At 39.8% G+C, this 25,453-nt stretch overlaps 1 protein-coding gene across 11 annotated transcripts in view; it reads left to right on the forward strand.

Annotated features, from left to right (window-relative positions):
- TRPM3 (transient receptor potential cation channel subfamily M member 3) overlaps nucleotides 1-25,453 on the forward strand; it is a 1,147,313-nt gene that overhangs the window by 998,812 nt on the left and 123,048 nt on the right. For 7 of the 11 annotated variants that reach the window (XM_043978969.1, XM_043979003.1, XM_043979047.1 and 4 more), the window contains exons 10-13: nucleotides 8,269-8,369; nucleotides 10,534-10,668; nucleotides 12,149-12,199; nucleotides 25,253-25,288. In XM_043978969.1, the coding sequence (XP_043834904.1) occupies nucleotides 8,269-8,369; nucleotides 10,534-10,668; nucleotides 12,149-12,199; nucleotides 25,253-25,288 (323 nt within the window). The remainder of the gene's footprint in view (nucleotides 1-8,268; nucleotides 8,370-10,533; nucleotides 10,669-12,148; nucleotides 12,200-25,252; nucleotides 25,289-25,453) is intronic. The other 4 variants (XM_043978981.1, XM_043978992.1, XM_043979024.1 and 1 more) reach the window with 1 other exon arrangement.

The raw sequence follows: 25,453 nt of genomic DNA on the forward strand, positions 1-25,453 counted from the left end.
GAGACTAGGACTGTTGCTAATAGTGAAGTCTCTGAGTGGAATGAAAAAAGGATATCTCCACTGCCTGTACTTCTTCTAGCTGATGGGAGACAGGATAGTATAGTGGAAAAATCAATGGCTCTGGAGTGTGAGCCCCTGGGTTCAAATCCCACCCTCTGGGCCTCATCTATAAATGAAGGAAATGGTGGAACAGAGTGCCTCTAAAGTCCCTTCCATCAGCTCCAGATTATCATTCTATGAATCTCAGCAAATGCTAGAAAAGAGGGGATGATGGTAACAGCCATCTTAAGGATAAGTGAAGGCTTAGCAATAGTCAGTTCAGTCTGAGCACTTATGAAGTACCTACTGTATGAATCAATGTGCTAAGTGTTGGAGACATGAGAATAAAAATGACAGCCTCTCTGTTCTTTTTGAGTTCTAAGATATGACAAACCCATTAAATGAGTGTGGTATATAGTAGAATGTGATGAGGGGTCACAGACCACCATCCAACTGTACTCCTCTGGACTTTTCCATCATGCCCCTTGCACCAAGTACCTTCCTGCTCCTTTCCCCACTCTCCTGCCCCCTACTTTTCATATTCCTTTTGCGTGTTGTCTTCCCTCATTAGACTATAAACTCCTTGAGCTCATGGACTGACTTTTGCCTTTCTTTGTATCACATAGCACAGTGTCTGTGGCCAAGAGTGCTTAAAAATGTGTATAGATGGACTGACAATATAAAGAAGCTTAAAAAGCAAAGAACACATTTGGACAAAGTATTTGAGAAAATTTGAGGGAGGGAGAAATCAATTTTAGTTGAAGGAATCAGAGAAAGTTTCATGGAGAATATGGCATCCGAGCAAAGCCTAGAAGGAAGAACAAAAGTTTCAATAGGTGTACAGGGAATGTGTTCTTGGCATGAGCGATGCCCTACAAAATATGTGGAGGTGGGAGAGGGCAGGCTAAAATTGATTGACCTGTTTGGCTAGAATACAAGGTGTGAATAGAATGAATAAGGCTGGAATGCTAGATTGGAATTAAGTTTTAAATGTCTGGTTCGTATTTGTCTCCTAGAATATTAGAGTAGAATGATGCTTAAAGGAAACAAAGTTACAGGATCAAAGGTTGTGAGAATTGGATGGTTCCTTAGAAGCTACCTGATCCAAATCTCCCCTCTCTTTCTACAGATGAAGAAACCAGAGTCCAGAGAGGGGAAAGGGCTTGCCTCCATTCTCGAGTAAACTAATCTATTGTTTATAATCCAAAATACATTTTCTCCTAAAACAGTTCCATGTAGTAGCCACGTTCCCAGGTCAGCAAACAAAAACTCATTTAACATAACCCATGAGTGTGAGAACCAGGTCCTGATTCCAAGAAAATAAAATGTACTTTGAACAATAAATATCCTTTTTTCAAACCATACATTCCAATTTGGGGGTTGGAAAATGCAGTCAATAAGATAACTGAACCTGAACCTTCTGGCCTCTAATAAGCCAGGTAAAATCAGGGTCCCATGGCAGTGGTGGAGAGAGAAGAGGTAGGGCTGGATGCTGGGTGAAGATTCTGGCCTCATTGTGATGCCAAGCACTCCTAGTACCAGGAGTTAGAGCACCAAGCAGTCCCTGCATGTTCATGGACTGACTTTCCAGTCAGGGCTGCCTTATTCCAGCGCTGACATTTTTATGGTGGTATTTCATTGTGGTATTTGTATACAGAAACGTATGTACATACATATGTAAACATGTGTATATATATTTTCCCTTTCATAAAATTGGGGAGAGGGAAAGAATAGAAGAAAAGGAGAAAACTTTCTCTATTCATTTCAACCAGATCTTGCAAAATAGAATCACAGAATGTCAGATCTGGAAGGGAACTTATCTTTTCTTTCAAAATTCATTCAATAAGCATTTATTAAACTTTTATTGTATTCTAGGCATTGTGCTAGATGCTGGCAATTCAGATACACAAATTTAATACTCCCTGCTCTCACAGAACTTCCAGTCTACTAGGAATAAAGAACATATACATTAAAAGCTAAATACAAAGGAATTTGTGGGGAGGAGGGCACTAGGAACTGGGAAATTTAGATGTAGGTCTTACATAGGAGTTGAGTATACCTTCCTTTAAAGGAATTCAGGATTCAAAGAGATGGAACTGAGGAGAAAGTATATTACTTACATGGGGAACAGTTCATGCAAAGGCAGAGAGAAAGATAGAATGTCCTGAATATCTACAGTATCTATGAGGAATATCTACAAAGCCAGTTTGACTGAAAACCTATGTGAAGGAGCCTTGAAAAGAGAAGTTGAAGTCAGTATGTGAAGGGCTTTAAGAGCCAAACAAAGGAATTTATATTTGATCCCGGAGGCTAGAGGCAAGAGAGAGTCATTGGAGCTTCTTAAACAGGGAAGTGGAATGGTCAGAAAACAATATCACTTTGAAAGTTGTGTATATTAGAGAGAGGAAAGACTGGGTGCATGGAAATGAATTGTAAAGCTATTTGTCACCAAGGAAGGTAGTGATCAAGCCCTGAACTCATACAATATGAATTATTGTATAAGTAGAAAGGGGAATAATACATGAGATGTTATGAAGGAGCAATCAGCTGATTGGACATGAGGGATAAAGAAGAGATGAGTCAAAAATTATTTCATGTTTGCAAACATAGGTCACGACTAGAAGCCTAGTGGTACCCTCAATAGACACAGGAACATTTAAAATGTAGAGAAAAACATTTGTCAGAAAAAGATAGTGAATTCTGTTATGGGCATGTTGAGTCTGAAATGCCTATGGGATATCCATTTAGAGATGATAGGAGCATCATTTTAGAGCTAGAAGACACCTTGGGGGTCATCTGCTCATTTTACAGAGGAGGAAACTGAAGCCCAGATAGGTTGTCTCTTTTCCAAGGTCATAGAAGTGGTGGCTAGGCCAGGATTTGGGCCCAGGTCACCTGACTCCAAACTTTGCACTCAGTAGGAAGTCAGTAGAATTCAGGAGAGAAATATAAAGATCTAGGAGAAATCTGCTTAGAGATGATCATTGAACCCATGGGAGTTTCTTTCCCTACCATCTTATGCTCTCATTCCCCCATTCACCACCTTAGGAAGAGAAATGCAGATAAGTGGACCCAGAAAAGAGCCCTTGGAGTGTATCTCCACATAGGGGTTGGGACATGGAAGATGACCCAAAGGAGTCTTAGATGAATTGGTTTCCAGGCCAGGAGGAGCCACTGAAGTTTTCTGAGCCATACAACCTCAGGTGTGATGACCGGTGTGCCCATGATGCAGAGGAAATCCTCTCCTGTCTGAGGAAGGGAGAAGAATAGATAATGAGTAATCTCAGTGAACATGAAAATGAAGCATTCAGAGTTCCATAATCCGGTATGTTAGCTGCAAAAGGCCAGAGGCAGAATACAGTGTGAGAAATGGAAGCAAGATCAAAACCAGAGATTTCAGAAGATCTGAGAGGAGCTTAGAGAGTGGCAGCATCCTGGTTATCAGCCTAGAAGGATTTGATACCAGGGGACAAATGAGAAGTTGAGCTGGAAAAGGAAACTGCAAATTGTCTTACTTAAAACTGCACAGCCTTCTGCACATTAAAAGCCTGGTCATGGGTCAGCTAAGCCCTGTTTGCCCAAACCCCTAAAAGTCAAGCAGTTATTGGAGCTGAAGGCAAATTCTCACATAGGGAAAGAGTACCTAAAAGGGTCCAAATTGGGGTTCAAGAAAGCATAAGTAAAAGGCCGGGCCAGATAGAATTTCCTGAGAGAGCCAAGATCCAAGAGAGTTCAGACAAAAATGGGAAGCTAGACTCTGAAGCAAAAAGCCTCCAGTGGCATTCAGTGAGATGCCTCTTTGTTTGCTGCCATCTGCCTCCCCAAAGCTATTATAGCAATGGCTGCTTCCTACTCCCATGTTTTGTCATGTTCACACTACACCTCCTTCAGACTCAACTATGCCTCTGAGGCTATGGGCTCAATTAGTGGCTAAGACTTGTGCAAATAAGATTGATTTGGCAGTTATGTGAAAGATAGATTGTAAAAGACTGAAATCAGGAAGATCAGTTGAGAAGTTATCTTATCATAGATAAGATAAGTTATCAGATCATAGATTTAGTTCTGAAAGGCCACCTTGTCCAACACTCACTTTGCAGATGAGGAAACTGAGGCCCCGAAGGGGTAAAGTAAGTAATTTGATCATGGTTGCAAGGTAATGAAGGGAGAGAAGTGAAATTTGAACACAGGCCCTCCAAATCCAATACTCTTCCTATTATCCCACATTCCTCTAGTCTGGATGAAAGGACAATGAACTTTAACTAGAATAGTAGCAATATCAGTGGAAAGAAGAGAAGGGAAATGAGAGATATTTCAGAAAAAGAACTGTGAGGAGATTGTGCACTTTAGGATCATGTCAAACATTTTACTACTCTCAGACATGCAAACATGAAGCTTGTCAGTACCTTACTACCTTCAAGCACAAGCAGTTGCTCTGGCACAGCGTGGGACACATACTCATCTTGAGAGCCGAGAAGTAATAAGGACAGAATAATAAGGACAGAGACCTACTGTCCTTATTGCTGTTGTTTGGCAGATTTACAGGAACCAGTGGGAGGGAGACCATAGGGACAGTCAGTAATCCAGTGGCAGAACTGAGACGTGCCCTAACACACACCTTGATTGACCAAAAGGGCATTGTGATTAGGAAAGTTTGCAAAAAACATTTTTTTGCCAAAAAAAGGCTTTCCTGATAAAGCCTTGAATGCCTTGAATGCATATCTGGTTCGATGAAGCCAGGTTGGGCATCTGGATTTTATAGAAATCTTTACAAGAGGATCAATACCCTAGCAAATACAACTATGGTTCCTATGAAATAGATTAATCTCAAAAGTTTAAGCAAGGTGGAAGAGTGGATAGAGCTCTAGGCTCTAGAATCAAGAAGACTCATCTTCCTGAGTTCAAATCTGGTCTCAGACACTTACTAGCTATGTGACCTTGGGCAAGTCACTTAATCCTGTTTGCCTCAGTTTCCTCATCTGTAAAATGAGCTGGAGAAGGAAATGGCAAACCATCCCAGTATCTTTGCCAAGAAAACCACAAATGGGTCACAGAGAGGTGGACACAACTGAAATGACTAAACAACACATGCTTCTTGGAACATCAGAAGGGATGATGAAGAATCAAACATGACTGAACAACGACAACAACAGCTAGTCCAAAATGACTGGGTGAAAAATGACAGCTGCATTCAATTTGTTGCTCACCTACACATGGGTAATCATTCTAATGGAAGTTCAGACTGAATTAACTGGAATGAGTTTTAGCACCACTGAGGCACTGTTCCTTCCAGGCCACAAAAAAGATAAATAAATAAGGATTTTACTCACAGTAAGATGTTCACTGGCCCTTCTCAAAGTTATTACAGTTGAAGTAGCAGTCTGAGCAATAAATGACTTGACTAAGCTCTTGAAAAGGCTAGGTGGTCTATTTTCATTCAGGATTAGAGTCAGTGGGCAAAGTGACAGAGTTCTCTTGGAGCCAGGAATACCCCAGTTCATCTTATTTCTGGTATTTAATAACTCTATGACCACTCATAAGTTTCAAAACCTCTCAGAGTTTCTTTAACCTCAGGGAACTCTCCAAAATGAGAAGTTCCTGATGAGTCGAAAACCTGGCACACACCCACGGAACCAAAAATAAAATAATAATTACTACTCAGGAGTCTCCTGAGTTTGTCTATGCTTTGCCTTGTTTCCTTCAGAAATATAGGTTGTACTAATTGGTTTTCCATATTACATGCTGGTTATTGTCCTTGGTGGCTATAAACCAGATATTAGCAAGGGGAATACTAAGGAGGTTACAGCATGTCAACATTGTCCAACTGGACCAATTAAAGGAACGAAAGAAAATTGCAGCCTTCCCAGATGTAACTGCTATGAGCCTGTCCTTTGAATGTCAGTGACATGACATTTTGGCACAGTCCCCATTCATTCCTTATTTATTTCATATGAGTCTGACTGTCAATCTCTGTTAATATCTAGGGAATTAAGGCAATTGTTTTCTTGATGGACAGAGAAATCATTCTGTGCATTGTAGGAAGGCTCACTTCCCATCCCCTCATCAACTTGCTGGCAATATGTGATTAGGACTTAAGTTCACAAGTGGCACAGAGACAGTATCGTGCAATAAAATGGAAAGAGAGCTGGATGTAGAACCAAGAGAAACCTGGCTTCAAATCTCAAGCCTCAGTTTAGTCATCTCTGAAACAGGGATACAAGTAACCTATATCCCAGGCTTACTAGAAACAGCTAGGTGGTACAGTGGATTGAGCACTGAACCTGGAATTTCAGGAGACCTGAGTGCAAACCTGCCTTAGTTACTTACTAGCCATATGACCCCAGGTGAGTTACTTAATCTCAATCTGCCTCAGTTGCCTCATCTGTAAAATGGGGATAATAATAGCACCTAGGGTTGTTGTGAGGATAAAATGAGATATTTGTAAAGTGCTTTGCAAACAAAAGTTTTCTATAAATACTAGTAATTATTATTATTATTATTGTTAGAGAAATGTGATAATTGTTATAAAGTTCTTTTAAAAAGCTTGAAAATGTGCTATAAACATCACTTCTAATTATTGTCCCAGTATGTGAAGATTTGGTTATGATGACCCTGTGCTGAAAGTCTTAACTTTTTTGTGTCAAGGACTCCTTTGACTGTCTGGTGAAGCCTTGTAAACACCTTCTGAGAATAATGTTCTTAAAAAAATACATAGACTAGGGCAGCTAGGTGGCACAGTGGATAAAGCACTGGCCCTGGATTCAGGAGGACCTGAGTTCAAATCCAGCCTCAGACACTTGACACTTACTAGCTTTATGACCCTGGACAAGTCACTTAACCCCCATTGCCCCTCACCAAAAAAAACCAAATAAACAAAAAACAAAAAAAAAACATAGAATAAAACAATGGAATTAAGGAAAACAATTAAATTGTAATAAGGATGTCATTTTTCCCCATCCACATTCATGGGTCTCCTGAAATCAATCCAAAGATTCCTTTTGGTGGTTTTTTTTGGTTGGTTTTTTGGGGGGTTTTGTGAGGCATTTGGGGTTAAGTGACTTGCTCAGAGTCACACAGCTAGTAAGTGTCAAGTGTCTGAGGTCAGATTTGAACTCAGGTCCTCCTGAATCTAGGGCCAGTGCTCTATCCACTGCGCCACCTAGCTGCCCCCAAAGATCCCTTTTGTTAACCCCAGGTTAAGAACCCCTACTGGATAGGGTCATAAAAATAAAGCTGAATAGTTCAACCTCTTAATGAAACAGAGGATAATAATATAAGCCTTTTATCTGCAGTTTTCTTTCCTCTAAATGGAGCTAAGAATGGCCCAAAATTTGCCTCTCTTAAACCAGCACTTTGTAATTTTAAAATATCTATCTATCTATCTAGGTAAAGGGAACTCATATTTATGTGTGTGTATATATAGATATATGTATTTATATGTATACACACATATATATGTATATGATTAGAGGGCCATAAATTTGGAAGAGACTTTGGAGGTTATCTAATCCAACCCCTCTCCTCAGTCTGACAGATGAGAAATTGAGGGTCGTAGAGATTAAGCACAGTCCACACAGGCAGAATGTATGAAAGCAAGAATTTAACTTAGGTCTTCTCCTAAATCCAAACCAATATTATTTCATCCACAGAAAGCACCTTTTGCTTTTTTTTCTCTACAGAATCAGTGCATCATAAAATAGAAAATCTATTGCAAATAACATCTTACAACTCTCTAAACGGGAGGGAATGAATTGGGGTGGTATGCTGGACCCCATAGTCAAGAAGATATAGGATTGAATCCTAAATCTGACACTTACTGGCTATGTGGCCATGGTTGTTACTTAATCTGTCATGTGGGAATGCATGCACAAGATATTTACTAGGCTCTAATGGGATAATAGGTGACATATAGAACACTGGCTCAAGAAGACTCATCTTCCTGAGTTCAAATCTGGCCTCAGACACTTCCTAGCTGTGTGACCCTGGGAAAGTCACTTAACCCAGTAGGTCTTGGTTTTCTAATCTGTAAAATGAGCTGCAGAAGGAAATGACAAATTAGCTTGGCTTTGCCAAGGAAACCCCAAATAGGGTCACAAAGAGTCAGACAGGACTGAACAACAACAATGGGATAATGGGATATTGAATAGAAAGGGTTTTGCAAACCTTAATTCATTATATAAATGTCACCTGACACCTGTTCTCTCTTCTCCTTTCCCATCTCTTCAAATACAGGAGCTAACGCCTCGGCCCCAGACCAACTGAGCTTAGCATTAGCCTGGAACAGAGTAGACATCGCTCGAAGCCAGATCTTTATTTACGGGCAACAGTGGCCGGTATAGTATATACAGTGTCATCTCATGGAAATGCCCCCGATGTGGGCTTGAGGACTGATTTAAGCAGCCTCTGAAAGGGCACAAGAAAACACTGGGTTTTTATTTGAGAACTAAAGTTCTTGGTGATGGGGGAATCTGCCAGTAGTTGGCTTGGCTGGCAGACTTCCTTCTTGGTCTTTAGGGAAAGATCCCCATCTAGTGGAAGCACACATCCAGCCTGAGCAAAGCTCCTTTTGTTGTGTTAGCCAGTTTTCAGTTTTCAGTTTTCAGCTTTCTGTTTTTTTTAAAAAAAATCTCATTAGTGAAAACGAAGATCTGAGAGGAATTAATGACTTGTCTTTGTTTGAGGATAGGAGTGAGAAGGAGGTTGGCAACTTGTGGGCCCCAGGCGCCCCTGTCCTACTTTATGCCTGGGTCACACAGAGGAGACTTAGAACATACACCAACATGGCAAGTACCATCTGGCACTAGGCAGCACAGCACACAGTCTTCTGTGTCTCCCAAAAGAACAGCATGAAAGGAAGCTGAGCTTTATATAACTGTTCTTGGGTTGTGTCCCTGATTGTTAGGGGAGGGGGAGCATTGGACAATTGGGCACTGGGTGTGCCTGCTGCAGCCGTAGGGGGGGGCGGGGGAGGGGAGGAAAGGGAATGGGGAGCACACAGGTGACTTGAAACAACAAACTCTGTACCTAAAAGCACCTTTAACCCTGACCATTTCCAGGTCATTTTTGTAAACTCTCAATTTATCAGAAAGGCTGTGCTTGGGTTGATGCCAACACCTGTCTGTCCTCATCAATCAAATTAAATAAATGACACTGTTACTTGAGAATACAAAAGAATTTATCAGAAAACTTGAGCATTGGGAGGCTGGGAAGGGAAGGGAGTTTATTAAACTGTTTCCAAGAATAACAGATTATTTTTTGTTTTGCTAGATAGTTTCCTACCACAATCTGCCTTGTCCCCTTCCACCAGGGCCAAGTAGTGGTCACTTGGATTTGGTATGCTAAAACTAATATACTTCTGGGCTATTCTTAGGCACTATTTAACCCCTGAAAGACAGTGAGGTAGAGAGGATAAAGGACTAGCCTCAGAGTTAGGAAGAACTGAGTTCAGGTCCTTCCTATGGTACATATTAATTGTGCCCATGGACAAATCACTTAATCTTATAAGCCTCCCCCCCACCCGGGGCAATTTTATAAGATTATGAGGGAAACAATATAGTACAATGGAAAGAGAAATGAATTTTAGTCAGAGGACCTCGGTTCACACCTCAGCTTTGCCATTCCCTACCTTTGTGACCTCAGTTAAGTTTCTGGCCTCAGTTTCCTCACCAGTAAAATGAGGATGTTTGGCTAGTCTCTGAAGTTCCTTGCAACTCTAAATTTATGGTCCTAGGATTTATAGCAAAGTTGCTGATCTACATGGGTGAAGGAGTTTCCGCACCAGGAGTTCCCCACAGCTATGAAATCACAAGTCTCAACAAAAATAACTGTGGTTGAAGTGAAAAGAAGCATTAACAATGTTAGTGCTCCCTTTGAAGTTCAGAAGAATGGAGGGACAGTAGAAGGAGAAGTCCCTCCAACTCCTCTACCTCTTTCAGCACATGGCTCACCTAGCTTCCATCTTATGATAGCCACTTACCCAGGAGACACAAGAAAGCCCAGGGGGGCAGCTAGGTGGCGCCGTGGATAGAGCACCGGCCCTGGAGTCAGGAGTACCCGAGTTCAAATCCGGCCTCAGACACTTAACACTTACTAGCTGTGTGACCCTGGGCAAGTCACTTAACCCCAATTGCCTCACTAAAAAAAAAAAAAGAAAGCCCAGGAACAAGGCCACAAAAAAGATGGGAGGGACAGGTGAACTGCTGTATTCATAGACTTTCAGCAGGTTATGGGATCATCAAGTTAGAGACCTTAGAATCCAACCCCCTCATTTTACATATGAAGAAACAGAGGTGACTTTTCCAGGGTAACACAGCTAGTAAGTGTCTGAGGCAGGATTTAAACACAAGTCTTTCTGACTCTAAGTTCAGAATTCTAGTCATTACTTTTTCAGAATGGTGAATTAAGTGGCTTCCAAAGAGCTGGCCGCCTTATGCCAGTACAGGGTCAGTTATCATTTTCCAGGTCAGGTATCATCTAACCCAATGATTTGGTTTGCAGGTGGGGTCCCTGGAGCAAGCAATGCTGGATGCCCTAGTGTTGGACAGAGTGGATTTTGTGAAATTGCTCATAGAGAATGGAGTAAGCATGCACCGTTTTCTCACCATCTCCAGACTAGAGGAATTATACAATACGGTAGGGCCAAGCTAAGGCAAATTTTGTCTCTAAGTTTCTTGTTTTGCCTCCTCTACATCTCTGTGCTGGCAAGATGCATGGTCCTTTTCACTCCCCCTCTCTACTTTCAATCTTTCCTTTCCTTTCCTCATCCACCATGAATATAACCTGTTATAGCAACAATAATAATCACTTAAAAACTACCTAACTTTTAGAGAGTTTTGTGCATGGGCAGCTAGGTGGCGCAGTGGATAAAGCACTGGCCCTGGATTCAGGAGGACCTGAGTTCAAATCCGGCCTCAGACACTTGAGACTTACTAGCTGTGTGACCCTGGGCAAGTCACTTAACCCTCATTGCCCTGCAAAAAAAAAAAATTATATATAGAGAGAGTTTTGTGCATTAAGAGAGTTTTCCACAAAAACCCTGCAAGGTAAGTGGTACACGTATTATTATACCCTTTACAGATGAGGAATCAGAGGCTCAAAGAGCTTGAATGACTTCTTCTAGGTTATACAGTTAGTGGGTGTCACAACTAGAATTTGAACCCAAGTCGCCTAATCCCACTGTTCTTCCTACTAAGCCACTGGACTGAACTAAGGAGGCTTTCACACAAAACCACCACACTTCTGGATTGTTCCCAGTCGATCCCAACTCCATGAAGAACATAACTGAAATAGGTTGAAATCAGAAGCTTAATGGAGAATTCTCCTTTACTGAAAGTGCTTTGGGGACTCCTGTATAGTGTGTTAAAATTTGTAAATCAATTTTACACATATTATCTCATCTGAGCCTCACAACAACCCAATGAGGTAGCAGCTATTGTTATTCCCATTTTACGGGTGAGGAAACTAAGGCAAACAGAAGTGAAATAAGCTCAAGTAGCTATTAAGTGTTTGGAGCAGGATTTGAACAGGATTCTTGACTCCAAAGTCTGTTTTCTTGTTTATTTGGAACAATTTCATAAGTAGACTACAGTTCATTTTCTTTAAAAATTGAACTGGCATCAATTGGGAACTTAATAATTCCTTGGGCAGTTGGAATTTTATAGCATTTCAACATAAGTTATCCCATTTGAGTAAATAGGGTAGTCACTATTGCCTTAATGACAAGGTCGTTCCACACAGTGGCACATTAGTGCCACAGTCAAGACTTGAACCCATGTCTCTAGCAACATGGTGCTTTGAAGTGAGCACAAGGTTTGAATTCAGAAGAGAGGGGTCCAAATCTCAACTATTGTCCTGTGATATGATACATGTATGTCTTTGGGTGAATTTAGTCTCTTTGGGTCTTAGTTTCTTTGCTCTTCTCTAAAGTTTATCCCTGATAAACCAGTGGGTTGGACTCCATGACCTCTGAAATCCTTTCTGCCTCTAAATATATCCTTCTGTGATTCCAAGCCCACCGTTATTCCCTCTCAACTCCACACTGCCTCTCCATCTTACCTTTCTGATGAGTATCACTGCCAGATAAAAACGAGTTGATTCTTTTTGTCATTTTCAGAGACACGGACCATCCAATACATTGTACCACTTGGTCAGGGATGTCAAAAAGGTAAGATACCTCTCGACAACAGGTCGGAGGCTCTGTCCTGACTGCTTTGTGTCATTAGAGATGGATGAATTCTGTTTTGCATGGGCTGCCAAGTCAGAATGTGCCCCCTAACTCCCATCCCTCACTTCATTTCAGATTGTAATTTGTGTCCATGTCAACTGACTCCTCTACCCACATTGCAGCAGTGACCAAGCTTCTCTCTAGATGGTTTTAGATGCTTTTCTGGATATAATGCTTTGGCTAATGGAATTGTAGGCTGTTTCATATCATGTGGATTTATGCTGTTATCAGTATTTTCCATATACCCTTTAGTCTTTGGAGTGCTAGTTTCCATGTTGTTGGTCTATGCATAGTATTTATCTTGGTTTGCTGAGCCCTAACTCATTATTGTAGCTTCATTTCTGCTACATTAAATGTAATGTGTTGTACACACACCTAGAAAGGTCTAGAAAAACTAGGTAGTGGAAAAGTAACAATGCTTCTAAATAAATCACATTTCTGTAGGATTTTAAGGTTTAAGGAGTCCTTTTATAACAATGATAGCCTATGATCTAGATAAGACAAGCATGATTATCCTTATTTTGTACATAAGGAAATAAAAGTTAAATGACTTGCCCACAGTCATGCAGCTAGGAAATATCTGAGCATGAGACTCAAGCCTACTGATTTCCATTATGCCACACTTGCAACTCAGAATCACAGAAGTTTAAAGTTGAAAGAGCCATTTAGTTCAACCACTACCTGAAAAAGAATCTGTATTACAACATAGCCAACTGGTTGTCTGGTCTCTGCTGGGATTGTTACAGCATTTCACATTTTTCACAGTTGAGCCTTGCCTTAACTTGTGTGATTGGCTGCCCAACTATTATCATTCCCATGTTACAGAGAAGAAACTGAGGAAGTAAGAGTTAGAGTGACCTATGACCTAGGGTGGAGATTTAGAGCTGAAAGAGACTTTGGAGATCATTTGGAGTAGTCCAACCACTTCATTTTAGGGATGAATAAACTGAGATCCAGAGAGGTTGTGACTTGTCCCAAGTCATATAGGTCATAAATAGCAGAGACAGAATTCAAACCCAGGTCCTCTGATTGCCAATTTAGTGCTTTTTCAATTAGTGACAGAAGCAAGACTCCTGCAGTATTCTTTCTACCATATCATATTGGGGTTCTGAACCCTTGTTACTATTCTGGGTAAGTGCTACTTTAATTCCAAAATCCCAGATAGAAAAACACAACCTGCTTGGCACACTCTAATTGGCAGCACTACTGTGTCTTAAAGAAAACTACCCTGAAAGTCATGAGGGATTTGCTGGATAACAGGCTGTTGCTGAGGTCTAAAGTGCAGTGAAGTCTGCTTACCTTATAAAATGGATTTGGTTGAAATGCAGAATAGGCCTTAGGGACTCCTATATGTGGTTTTATTTTTTTGTGGAGAAAGTCTGTAGTAAAAGACAGCTTCTGTCTTTTTTGTCCTTCATTCTTGAAGAGGACCAGTGACATCAGGAGGGCGATGACTTGCAAGTGAATTGGATTTAAGTGAGGCAGAGTCATCACCCTCACTTTCTCCTCCAGAGTCATCAGAGTCCAGTGACAAGACAGAGCTTTGGCATAGTGGATAGAAAGCTGGTCTCAGAACCCCAAAGACCCATCTCCTACTATCTGTGACCCTGGGCAAGTCATGTAACTTCTCAGTATTCTAAGTAGCTTCCTAAAACTAAGTTGCAGGGGAAATGCAAATGGAAGTCTCCCTATACCATCCATGAGTTCCCTTTACCAATGAAATCACAGGTCCAGGTCCTCTCTGTTCTTTGCAGAAAGTAATAGACAGTTTGAAAGCTGATAGGGTCCATTGGTGCATACCTTGTCCCCTATATAAATCTACCAAAGGAGAAATCTCAGTAGGATAATATTGATTGAAGCCTATATAGTCATGGTGTCCCCACTATTGGGAATCTATATGAGCTACCCTGGGAACCTCCCTTCTTATTCCAGTCAAACTGATTTTCTGGGGTTTTCTTTTTATTCCTATTAGAATATATGCTATTTAAAAGTAGGAATATATTTTTTAAATTTATCCCCTAGTACATAGTAGGCACTTAATAAATACTTGTTGATTGATTGATTGCAAGGTCTGCCCTTTCTCCCCCAGGTGAAAGAAATGAGGGGCCTTGTGATACCCTGCTGGCATTTTAGTGAGACTGGCCAGTAGGAACTCCGAGAAAGCTCCCTTCCCCTTGAAACTTGCTTTGCTCTAGGGGCATCTTTCAATAATAGATAAACCTAAAAACCAGTCTAGGTTTATAAATGCCATTAGAAGTAAGCAGGGAGAGGGTTACAAAGGCTAGCTTTTGTAATATAGCTCTCAAGGACCCCAGGCTTAACCCTTCTATAGTGCCCTCATCTATAAAATTTGGAGGGTTGACTACATAACCTCTAAGGTTCCTTCTAGCTCTAAATCCATAACCTTTGCCAAGATTATTGTAGATCATGTATAATAAACTAAAATCCACAGGAAAGGTCTATTCTTAAACTATTCCAAGATGATAATGAAGCCCCCTCGTCATATTTCCACTATATGTCACCGTAAGAGAGAACAAAACCCAGAAATTTCTGAAGGGATATCTTTATTATTACCCTGTACCCTCAGTCATCATCAATCAAGGCCATGGTGGCCTAAATGATTCCAATGAAGTTATACGAGTTATACTTTATCCCCCTTTCCCATATACTCCACCTCTTAATAGAGCCTAACATTGTGCCAACCCTTTTGCCCCATGTCTCATTGCTATATTTTGCTTTTGGTGGGCATCACTGATAACCTCAGAATGATTTTCAAAATTGACCTTCATAGACTAAGGATTATAGAAACCCTTCTGAAAACTATCGAAGAATTCTGGCTTATCAATGAAGTTTCCTTTTTCTTTTGGTGGACAATCCTACTGATTTATTTTCAAAGAGTGAGAAATATTTGCCTTTTAAGGATGATTTGCTGATTTTATATGAACCTCAAAGATTTTAGAGTTGGGAAGAGGTTAGGAGGTGCTTTGCATTTGCATTTGCATAGGGATTTGGTTGGGTACTTTCCAAAGGGATGAACTGAAATTGAGTGGGTGGGTGGGGGGTTAACAATTGTTTATTCCTTTAGAAATGTAGTTGTTATTCAGATTTCCCTTTCCTTCTTCCCCTTTAGCTAAATTTTAAATCCTTAGTATTCTTTACTAAAACCTCCCAACCCAAGGCAATTCCCTTAAACTAGGGGTTCCCAACCTCATACTCTGGTTTTCCATACACCTTCCACACCTATTAAATATGAGAGGAAATAAATTCTAGAGTTTACCATGCATATCCACATAAAAAATAAAATAGAGAATTCAGTTAATTTCAATAGGATTTCAAAGGTATTTACCAAATATTCCCCCTTGGCAAGCTTTTACTGCCCCCTGGTGATATGCATAATCCCAATTTGAGAAGCCAACTGTTTAAAGCAATCCTGCAGGAATTAAGTAAAAGATACATCAAAGGCAGCCCATTATCTTTGCTTTTCTGGGTCTGACTTATGCTGGTCTTGTAGCATTCAAGAGTACAATGCCAGCCAGGGTTTACTTTTCTCATTTTCTGGTAAAATAATCTCTCCTAAGAACGATGGCAACTTCCAATGGGGTTTTCACTCAGGATGTGGGTGTAATATCGACCCCAGACTTGGCTTGAGGCCGTATATTTTGGTGTGACCTTGTGTGGCCTACTGGAGGAGTACTCACCCACACTTAGAGTTTAGTCATGTCTCACACATTTCTCCTGCTCTGTAAGAATTTAGTTCCTGAGCTAGAGAGCTTGATCATCTCTAAGAAATGTGGAAGGTTCCACTGCCTCCGAAAACCAGTGTAGAATTTGAATGATACTCCATTTTGACTGTCTTACTCAGTATTCTACACATGCAAAGAGGCTCCAAAGCTGTATGCAGGGTCTTTTCACTTGTGCCCTCATCATGTCAGTGGTATTCCCCAAACATTATGTAGGTTTACTTTTATTCCTGTACAACATTGCTCCAAGTGTTAAAAAGTAAATTTGACTAGTCATAACAACTACTACTGTCTGCAAAAGTATTTTCAAGGGGTACACATCATTATTCATTACTGTTATGGATAAAGATTCAGGCAGCCTCCTGCAAGAACCATGCAAATGTAATATACTTTTTTTCTGAGAGAGAGCCATGGAATGAAGAACCAAGGACATTTTCAGAAAATTTAATCATTTTGAGAAAGAAAACTGGGGAAATCTCAGCAGGGCACCATCCAGTATACTGAGCTTAACATAACACTTGGGAACTTGTTTACAGTTTAAAATGAGAGGGGTTTTTTTGCTCAAAGAAGAAACACAACACAAAATCCTTTGAATAGGTGCACTTTGGTCCTCCAAAGTCACAGTCTCAAACATGAGAACTCCTCCATTCAATTTGTTTCTTCCTCCACGGTTCTGGCAGAGAGCCCTGGGCCAGATGTGGGAGAGTATCTCTTTTCTCTCCTACTGTTGCCATCGTATTGTTCTCTTTTACTCCAACAGTAATCTTTTCAGTAGGTTTTCTCTCTGTAAGGGTGAAAGGAAAAAAGATTTTAGGGTTCTCTCTCTCTTTTGGTATCATGGCAACTTTAACAAAGGGGCAAAATTGTTGGATATTCATCTGGAAAAAGTCACTATTCTCCAAAGCCTCACAGCTTTCAAGTTGGGTTTCCCCTTTGGTGGAGGGAGGATTTTGTTTTGTTTATTGGAAGAGGATATTTCCTTTTTTTCCTTTTTGTTTGCTTAGCCCACTCTCCCCTAGCCGCCTAACAGTTCCTAAGAAATGCATACCCTTGGGTCATTGCTGTTCTCCAGTCAGTGGAGCTGCAGGCAAGCGGCAAGGCAAATTCCAAGCCTCCCAGTTTATAATTAGTTAAGTGGAGGGAATTGGGAAGAAATAGGTGTTTCCAATAATGGGATGGAAGAGAAAATAATGGGATTCCCTCTCTTTTTAAACTGAAGGGTCAAAAGAGGAGACTTTAACATATTGATGGGCCATCCCAAGTCATTCGGGAAAATACTTTGCCATCCTTCCCTCTAAAATTGATCTAAAGCAAATATGAAGAATTGCTTCCACACTACTAGTTTCAGATTTTTAACTAATTTCTATGGGTGAAAATCTGTGGAAGAGCAAAGATGATATAGCTGTTATGAAACACCTATTGGGAATTTAAACCAGTGGAAACTAGCCATATTCCCAGAATTGTTTTCATGCATAAATCCATTGGATGTTCTTATGCACTCACATTAAAGCCAGAGTGGCCCTAGTCTGTCTGCTTTCCTATATATTTTTCTGTGATATGTAAGCTAGCATCTTAGTAGTTGTATCTGCTCGTGTGGCTCTGTATGTTTGAATTACTATTCTGTGTCTTGGATTAAATGTGCTAACATCTCCAATTCCCTAAACCCACTTTACAATACCAACATTTTCTCAAAGGAGAGTAGTTTTGAGTATTGTATGAAGGTGGCTATGTGATACAGAGGATAGAATGTTAGGCTTGGAATCAAGGAGATCTTGAATCAAATCCCACCTCTGACACTTCCTAGCTGTGAGACCCTGGGCAAGTCATTTAACCTCTCTGTCTCAGGCAACCAACTAGGACTTGGCCTCTATGTCCTTTCAGCTGTCAATGCCATCCTATGATTCTAATCATAGATGAGCTGCAATTTGGGTTGGTGGAGGGATCTTCCATGCTGGAAGCTATCATAAATCCATCTCTTATTTGCAAATGGAGATAGCTTTATAACAAAAATAATTCATAACTCATCTATATGGAAGTTGAGTCACTAAGCTTTGCAGAATGTAAGTAAAATGAATTTCTGCAGATAATGAGCAAAGATGGGACATTTTCCCCATAGTTAAATAGCTGGATTTTTAAAAAGTGTTTTCAATAAAGATGTTTTAGGGGTTAGTTTCCTTGGCCACAAATATGCCATGTATTAGAAACATTTTCTTTTCTGGATGCCCTTTTTTGTTGGAAATTTAAAAAATTTATTTCCTTTACAGACTTTTACACTATAGAACAAAGGTACTAGCTAGATAATAGGAAATACTTTATACTTATAAGCCAACATCCTGCTGTCCACTTTGTCTTCATTAAGAAACAGCTCTGGGGTGTTCTTCCTGGGGTTTCCACAGGCAGAGATTGCTGTATACATGAAGCCTCTTGCTCCTTCAGTGCTGCAAAATGGATCATTCTCCTTTCAAAGGCAGCGGGGACATAAAGGCCAAGTCATGGAAAAAGAAACCTAATGGAACATGGCCTGCTTTGATAACTGAAGTGGTAGTCCATTTTTTAATGTTAAAGGCTTTGGGTCTCGAGTCAGGAAGATTTCATCTCAAATATGGCCTCAGACACTTGCTAGCTGTGTGGCCCTGGACAAGTCACTTAACCTCTGCCTGCCTCAGTTTCCTCATCTGTAAAATGGGGATAATAACAGCACCTACCTTCCAGGGTTGTTGTGAGGTATATTATTGAGATAATATTTGTAATAAGTACTTATCATAGTGCCAGGCACATAGAAGGTGCAATATAAGTGTTTATTCCCTTCCCTCTTAAAAGGCAAAGATGGTATAGCTGTTATTAAAAGGCCATTCCTAAAAATGGCACCCAGATTTTCTCTCTCAAAACCTAACTGCAGAGCAATTTCTCAAGCTATGTTAAAGTAACCTAAATTCCTCTGTGTGCCTATAACAAATGACAGCTAGAAAATGTAACATTTACAAAGAGATTATACCATGTGTTTTATTTCACAGTAGGCCATGAAATGGGAAATAATCTTAACCAGAAAATAGCACTGATTTATTCCCTCCAAAGTGAGGGGGTCTGTTGACCCCCTGCCCATTATTCAATATTTAATTCAACAGTTTAACTGAGCACCTAACTTGTGTAAGCAGCATTGTCCTTTCCCTCAAGGAGCTTACAAGCTTCAAGAAACAAGACCAGAGGAGCAGCACAAACAATGTTGTGAAAGCAGGACTGATCAGGGTACATTGGGGAGCCAATGGAAGCCTCACAAAGTTTCTGGCCCACAGTATAGATATTTAATAAATGCTTTAATTGAACTGAATGAAATTAATTGTATTGCATTAGATTGAATGGGAGATTGTCAAAAAAAAGATATAGTCTAGGATAAGACTAGAAATGGGTGGATTAGAATTTGGATGGGCCTTCAATGTAAAGCAAAAGAGCTTTTCTCATTTAGGGAGCCACATGGTAGAGTATATTTTTAAAAAATTTCTAACTTGAATAGTTAGAATAAGTTGACTACCAAAAGTCAAGGGGGGTGGTTGGTATAATGAGGTAAACTGTAATTTTACATTTTACCAGCCTGGGTAGAAGAGACTTACAGTAACTGACAACTGAGCTCCATTATGCACTCTTTCCTGCTCTTTCCACATACAGTCAGACTAAATGGGACTCTATAAGTCTCTTCAAAACCTTCCCTTGGATTCTAATCCAGTGGCCCTTTTAGCAGAGCTCAGCAAGCCCTGATCCCAGGAGATCTAAAGTTCTTTCCTTTAGCTAGAAAACCACTTAGCAGGTGAGAAAATGATATTGAAAAAACCTAGGTTATAGCCTGTTTTATTAGTTTTATGGAATATCCTTCTTCCTGAACAGCTTCCATCCTTCCTAGTGGGAAATTTAAAATTCATTTTCCTTCATTTCTCTGCTGCCAAAAGCTTTTAAAAAGAAAGCACCAATGATAGGTAGGGCTAGAGTGCTTATTATTTGACAGAAGTAAATTTACCTGCCACAGTAATTACTTCAAAAGGGGCTCTTTGCCCCCATTCCTGAAAAGCCTCTCTCTTCGCCCTGCAGTTGTTTGTCACTATAAAATGAAAGCTCTTAGATCAGGACAGTAAATAAAAAGAAATGCCATTTATTCGGTTATTTTAGTAAGGTGAACATTGCCCCTCTGTGGTCATTCAGAATACAAATCTAAGAGCAGGCATCTGAATTTTAGCCTCATTTCAATTATAGAAAAATCACTGGGCATAAGGAAATGTCTAGTCCATCCTCTTGCTTTAGACCACATCCTGAAGGAGATTTTAAAAAATATTATTTTCAATGACTTCCAGGAAAGATTTCACTGCCTCCATTGACATATATCTCACACATCTAGTTTGTTAAATGTGTATGCCTGTATGTATGTGTGCGTGTTACACATTGCACATGTGTGTATACATGTGTGTTGGTGTTTACATATGCACGTGTGCCTGTGTGTGAGTATATTATATATAGAAATGTGTGCATATATGCATATGTGCATGCATGCACATAGATACAAACACACACGCATGCATGCATACAATGCTTGGTAAACAGTGGGATATGTGCCAATGGCAACTATGAAATTTTTCCTAATAGTCAATGAAAATAAGATTTTTTTAAAGAACGTCTTCAGGTTGATTTGGTGTGATTTTAAGCAGGAGGATGTACCATATATCTCTTTATTCTATAGCCTGCATTATGTATACACACATATACATCTGTATGTACATGTTTCGATCTATATATAGATACATATACACATGCATATATGCATAACTGTATGGGTATATTATATCAAACATTTTTTATTTATCCTTCCTCCACTCGGCGGTTCACCACATATTATCACACCTCTGACAGCTCTCACTCTTTGGGACATTCCACCAACATAAATACCACCCAGTCTTAGTCTTCAAGGAAAGGACTTACCTTAGCAGGGCTGTTACTATTCCACAAATATAAATTTCCCTAAATTCAAATTGCTTTCTTACACAGATAATATAAACTCACATTTAAATAGTGCTTGAGGCTTACAATGTATTTTCTTCACAACAAGCAGCACAAGTGTTATCTTTATTACACATATGAGATATCTAAGATTCAAGGTCAGAGGTGAAATGATTGGCCCAAGGTGACACAGCCAGTGTCATTACCAGGAATCTAGACCCAGGTCTCACTTGCCTCCAAATCTAGCATTCTAAAATATAGCTTTGTTACTTAGAATTCATTCAACTCAGTGATTTAAATTAATGGGTATACCCATAATGACAGAAAACCAAGACATATCAAATGCTAATTCAGATCATTTATTGAAATTTCTGTGGACTGGGGGTAGAGGGAGGTCTGGACCTGTAATTTCTACAGTACAAGGATTTCCTGGTGTGTAAATTTCTTCCAAAGATGCACTTAGGCAACTCATCTGTGACTTATAGTCTTAAAAAGTTGCCTGGGGTACTGAGATGTTAAGTGACTTCTCATGGTCACATTTCCATTTAAATAGTGTCAGAACCATTGCTTATATGAGTTATTCAGGGAAGAAAGTGTTGTAATCATATTAAATACCTCAGTTGACACCCTACTGCCTTGGAATTTGTGATAGTTTAACTAACTAGTTCTATATGAAACTACAATTGTTTGCGGGTAGCAAACAATTACTACCATGTGGTTGATCACTCCTTTTAGTCTCCCCTACTCTCCCAATACCTCTTGGCAGAGAAGGGGCTAAGAATGGTTGACAAGTAAAAATGGAAGGTATAGAATCATAATTGCAATATAACACCCTTTATAATTATAAAGTTCATTACCATACATTTGATCATTTGAGCCTCATGACCATGTAAATTATGGAGCAAGAATTACAGGGGCAGCTAGGTGGTGCAGTGGATAGAGCACCAACCCTGGATTCAGGAGGATCTAAGTTCAAATCCGGCCTCAGACACTTGACACTTACTAGTATGACCCTGGACAAGTAACTTAACCCTCATTGCCCTGCCCCCCCAAAATTGTACTTATTTTTACAGATGAAGAAAACTAGCTCAGATAATATAAAAAGTTAAGTGGCAGAGTCAAGGATATGAACCCAGCATGTTACAGATGTGATACTCTAGGAGTGTTAGCCCAGTACCCTGTCCACTATACCACCCTACAAACTGAATAAATCTATCTTTTGAGTAATAGAATATTAAATATACTAATAAATTTGCAAAATATGTTGCAACAAAATAGGGACCAAAAAAGTCAATAATTTTGGGAAAAGTTTTCTGAATTTCAATTCCCCCCAAAATTAGAATATGTTACAAGCAATAATCAAACCAAATTATCTTTTTTTGATGCCAGATTAGGCTTAATGCTAGAAATCTAGGTTAATATAGATTGCTCATTTTCCTAAACCAAGACACAATTTTGAAAAACTAAGAAAAGCAGGCATACCAAGGGAACAATACTAACTAATTTATATATTTTAAGGTACATAGAGCTCTTGCCTTAAAATAACTCTGTAGAGGGGCAGCTGGATGGCACAGTGGATGGAGTGCTGGAGCTGGATTCAGGAGGACCCGAGTTTGGGTCCAGCCTCAGACACTTGACACTTACTAGCTGTGTGGCCATGTCCTACAGGATATGGGCTAAAGAACTGTAGCCAAGACTTTAGCACACTAGTCACAAATTTAAAAATCAACTTACCTGTTTTGCTGCTGGTTGAAGAAAGGGGATTGTTAAAGGAGCTGAGCATGTGTTCATGCAATTGCCTCACTAATAATAATAATAATAATAATAACTCTGTAGAATAGGCAATGCAAATATTATTTCCAGTTTTTAGATGAAGATAATGAAACCCAGAGATGAAGTGATGTGCCCACAGTCATATAACTGCATGGCACAGTGCAGGATTTGTAGTCACAAAGACCTAGATTTGCATCTTTCTTCTGTGTGACCAATGGCAAGTCACTTAACTGCTTAATGGCTCAGTTTCCTCATCTGCAAAATTGGGATATTACCTTTATAGGTACCTCATAGGACAGTTTTGAGACTCAAACAAATGACATGCATCAAGTACTTTTCTTTTCTTTTTTTTTTTTTTTAGTGAGGCAATTGGGATTAAGTGACTTGCCCAGGGTCACACAGCTAGTAAGTGTTAAGTGTCTGAGGCCAGATTTGAACTCAGGTACTCCAGGGCTGGTGCTCTATCCTCTGCGCCACCTAGCTGCCCCTATATCAAGTACTTTTCAAACCTTAAAGGAATGTCACTTACTATTATAGGCATCGGTAACTTTACCTATGAAACATATACCATAGCTTTTAATAGCCACTGACCAGTAGGATCAATAATAGGTATCATCCTAAATGTTTTTACCCTTTATATTCTATGACTGACAGCTTTTCCTTAGCCCAGTGCCACCCAGTTTCCACACACTTGCCCCTTGTCTACCCCTAGAGAGAATATGAGTAAAGGTAACAACCAGGCAAATTGTGGAACAAATAGAGAAAGCAGTAGAGAATAATGAAATGATAGCAGCCCCTTTGGCTGTGTACTTCATTCCTGCCCACCTGACTCCTGCTATTGGACCCCAGGAGTAGAAGCAAGGAGATTCAGAGACAAAATTTCCAGGTTCATTCTGGGCTGTCAAACAAGTAGTACTTAGTGTCTCATGTTATTGGGTTAGAACATAGTCAAAGACTCGATCCCAGTCCATGCTAATTAAGTTCACTCTGTTCCATTTCCACAAATAACATTTTTAACCCTGGCCATCCAGTCCTTAAATATGTGTTCTGGGTCAACAGGGAACTGGGTGAGAGTGTGAATGACTCATTGAATACATACCACCACCACTTTTTAATTCAAAGCACATGCCATACAAATAGAGAATATCTTTGTACACCATATACAATCCAGACTAGCTAAGGACCCCATCCTCATAGGTTTCTTTCACCTAATTTTGAGATAAGTAAAAAGCAGTGTCTAGTTGGTTAGATTCCTAAGCAACCCTTACTGACCCCTTACTTACTGATTCATTTAAGACAAATGTAGCCTTGCTTTATTGGAGAACATAAATTCTGTGTATTGTTCCAGAGTTTGTTTTAAAAACTATGCCATGTGAATATTATTTATTTGGTCATTTTGAACACTGGGACACCATAGCCATTCCTTAGTGAGGAATCCTGGGATGATAATCTCCTCATTCTGCTCAGTTAAGGAAGGGCCTGAGGAGCTCAGCTGTGCCCTTTGAAATTCACTGTCGGATCAGGATTTCTGACAGATGGAAGAGGGCCAACTGCTAATGGAGCCAACAAACCCTAATCTAGCAGAGAGGGAAATTTCCTTTGGTCTTATGAATCTCCCTTTTGAAGCAGAAATAAAGGTGAAAATAAATGAAAAAGAATAAAAGCCACTTAGGCCTTATCTAAATCTTTTCCATTTTGGCATTCATCTAAGTTAAACAGCTACATGAGACTTTCTAGTCACCAGTCACTTACAAATATTATCCTCTACAGGGCTAAGGATGAGAAATCTCTTCAATGCTGAGAAAAATAAAGATCCCACAGAATAGTATCCTCTCCTCCCATTCTCTTCTTCCTTTTACCCCTACCTTCTATTTCTCTGGGCTTAAGTAATTATTTTTAAAATACCATTTGTCATTTTTTCATGTCATTGGAAAATACGTTTTTTCTGGCTTTCTCCCTTCTTTCTTGAAAAAGTTACCACTACTGCTGATAATTTTTTTAAGTGCTGTCCAAGCTACATTCATACGTCCTTTCCTCCCTTATTTAAACCTTAGTGTTTTTTTTAAATCATCTTTGGAAATAAGTCTTCATGTAACATGTGAGGGAATGGATGATCACTGGGTATCACTGACAAACAGCTATCCAGAGAAGAAGGATAATGAAACTGACTTAGAAAAACTAAAATCTTCCATCTCAATGAGCAGGTGAATGAGAGAAGTGGAGGCATTGAACCTGCTAGGGAAAGAGACAAGGAAGAGGGTGGGTTGCTATGGTAAGAGATTGAAAGGCTCCCAGGAGACCAGGTTGTAGTGACAGGAAGGGGCTGGGGGAGGAGGGGTGAGAGTGACCTCTACATTATGTCTACTCCTCATGCTTCTTGTGCTGCAGTGGTGTGTTTTTCTCCCCAGTTGAAGACTTTGAATCCTGCATTTTGATGTTAATTCCTGTTACTGCCAACAATTACTGCATCTTCTTATTTAACTTATGTCTTCTTTCCAAGCGAGAATATCCAGGTTTCGGTTGGATCTATTTTAAGGTGAATTAATTAACCAGCCTAATAATACATTCAAATGTTTCTTTTTTGTTATTATTAATTTTATTGTAAAATACTTACAGAGAATGTGGCACAGAATCCCTAGTAAACCACCTTGTCTCTTGGATTTGTTTCCTCTTTTTTTTTTTTTTTAAATTCATTGCTGGG

Source organism: Dromiciops gliroides, chromosome 1 (genome assembly GCF_019393635.1).
Source record: "Dromiciops gliroides isolate mDroGli1 chromosome 1, mDroGli1.pri, whole genome shotgun sequence".
NCBI classification, from domain to species: domain Eukaryota; kingdom Metazoa; phylum Chordata; class Mammalia; order Microbiotheria; family Microbiotheriidae; genus Dromiciops; species Dromiciops gliroides.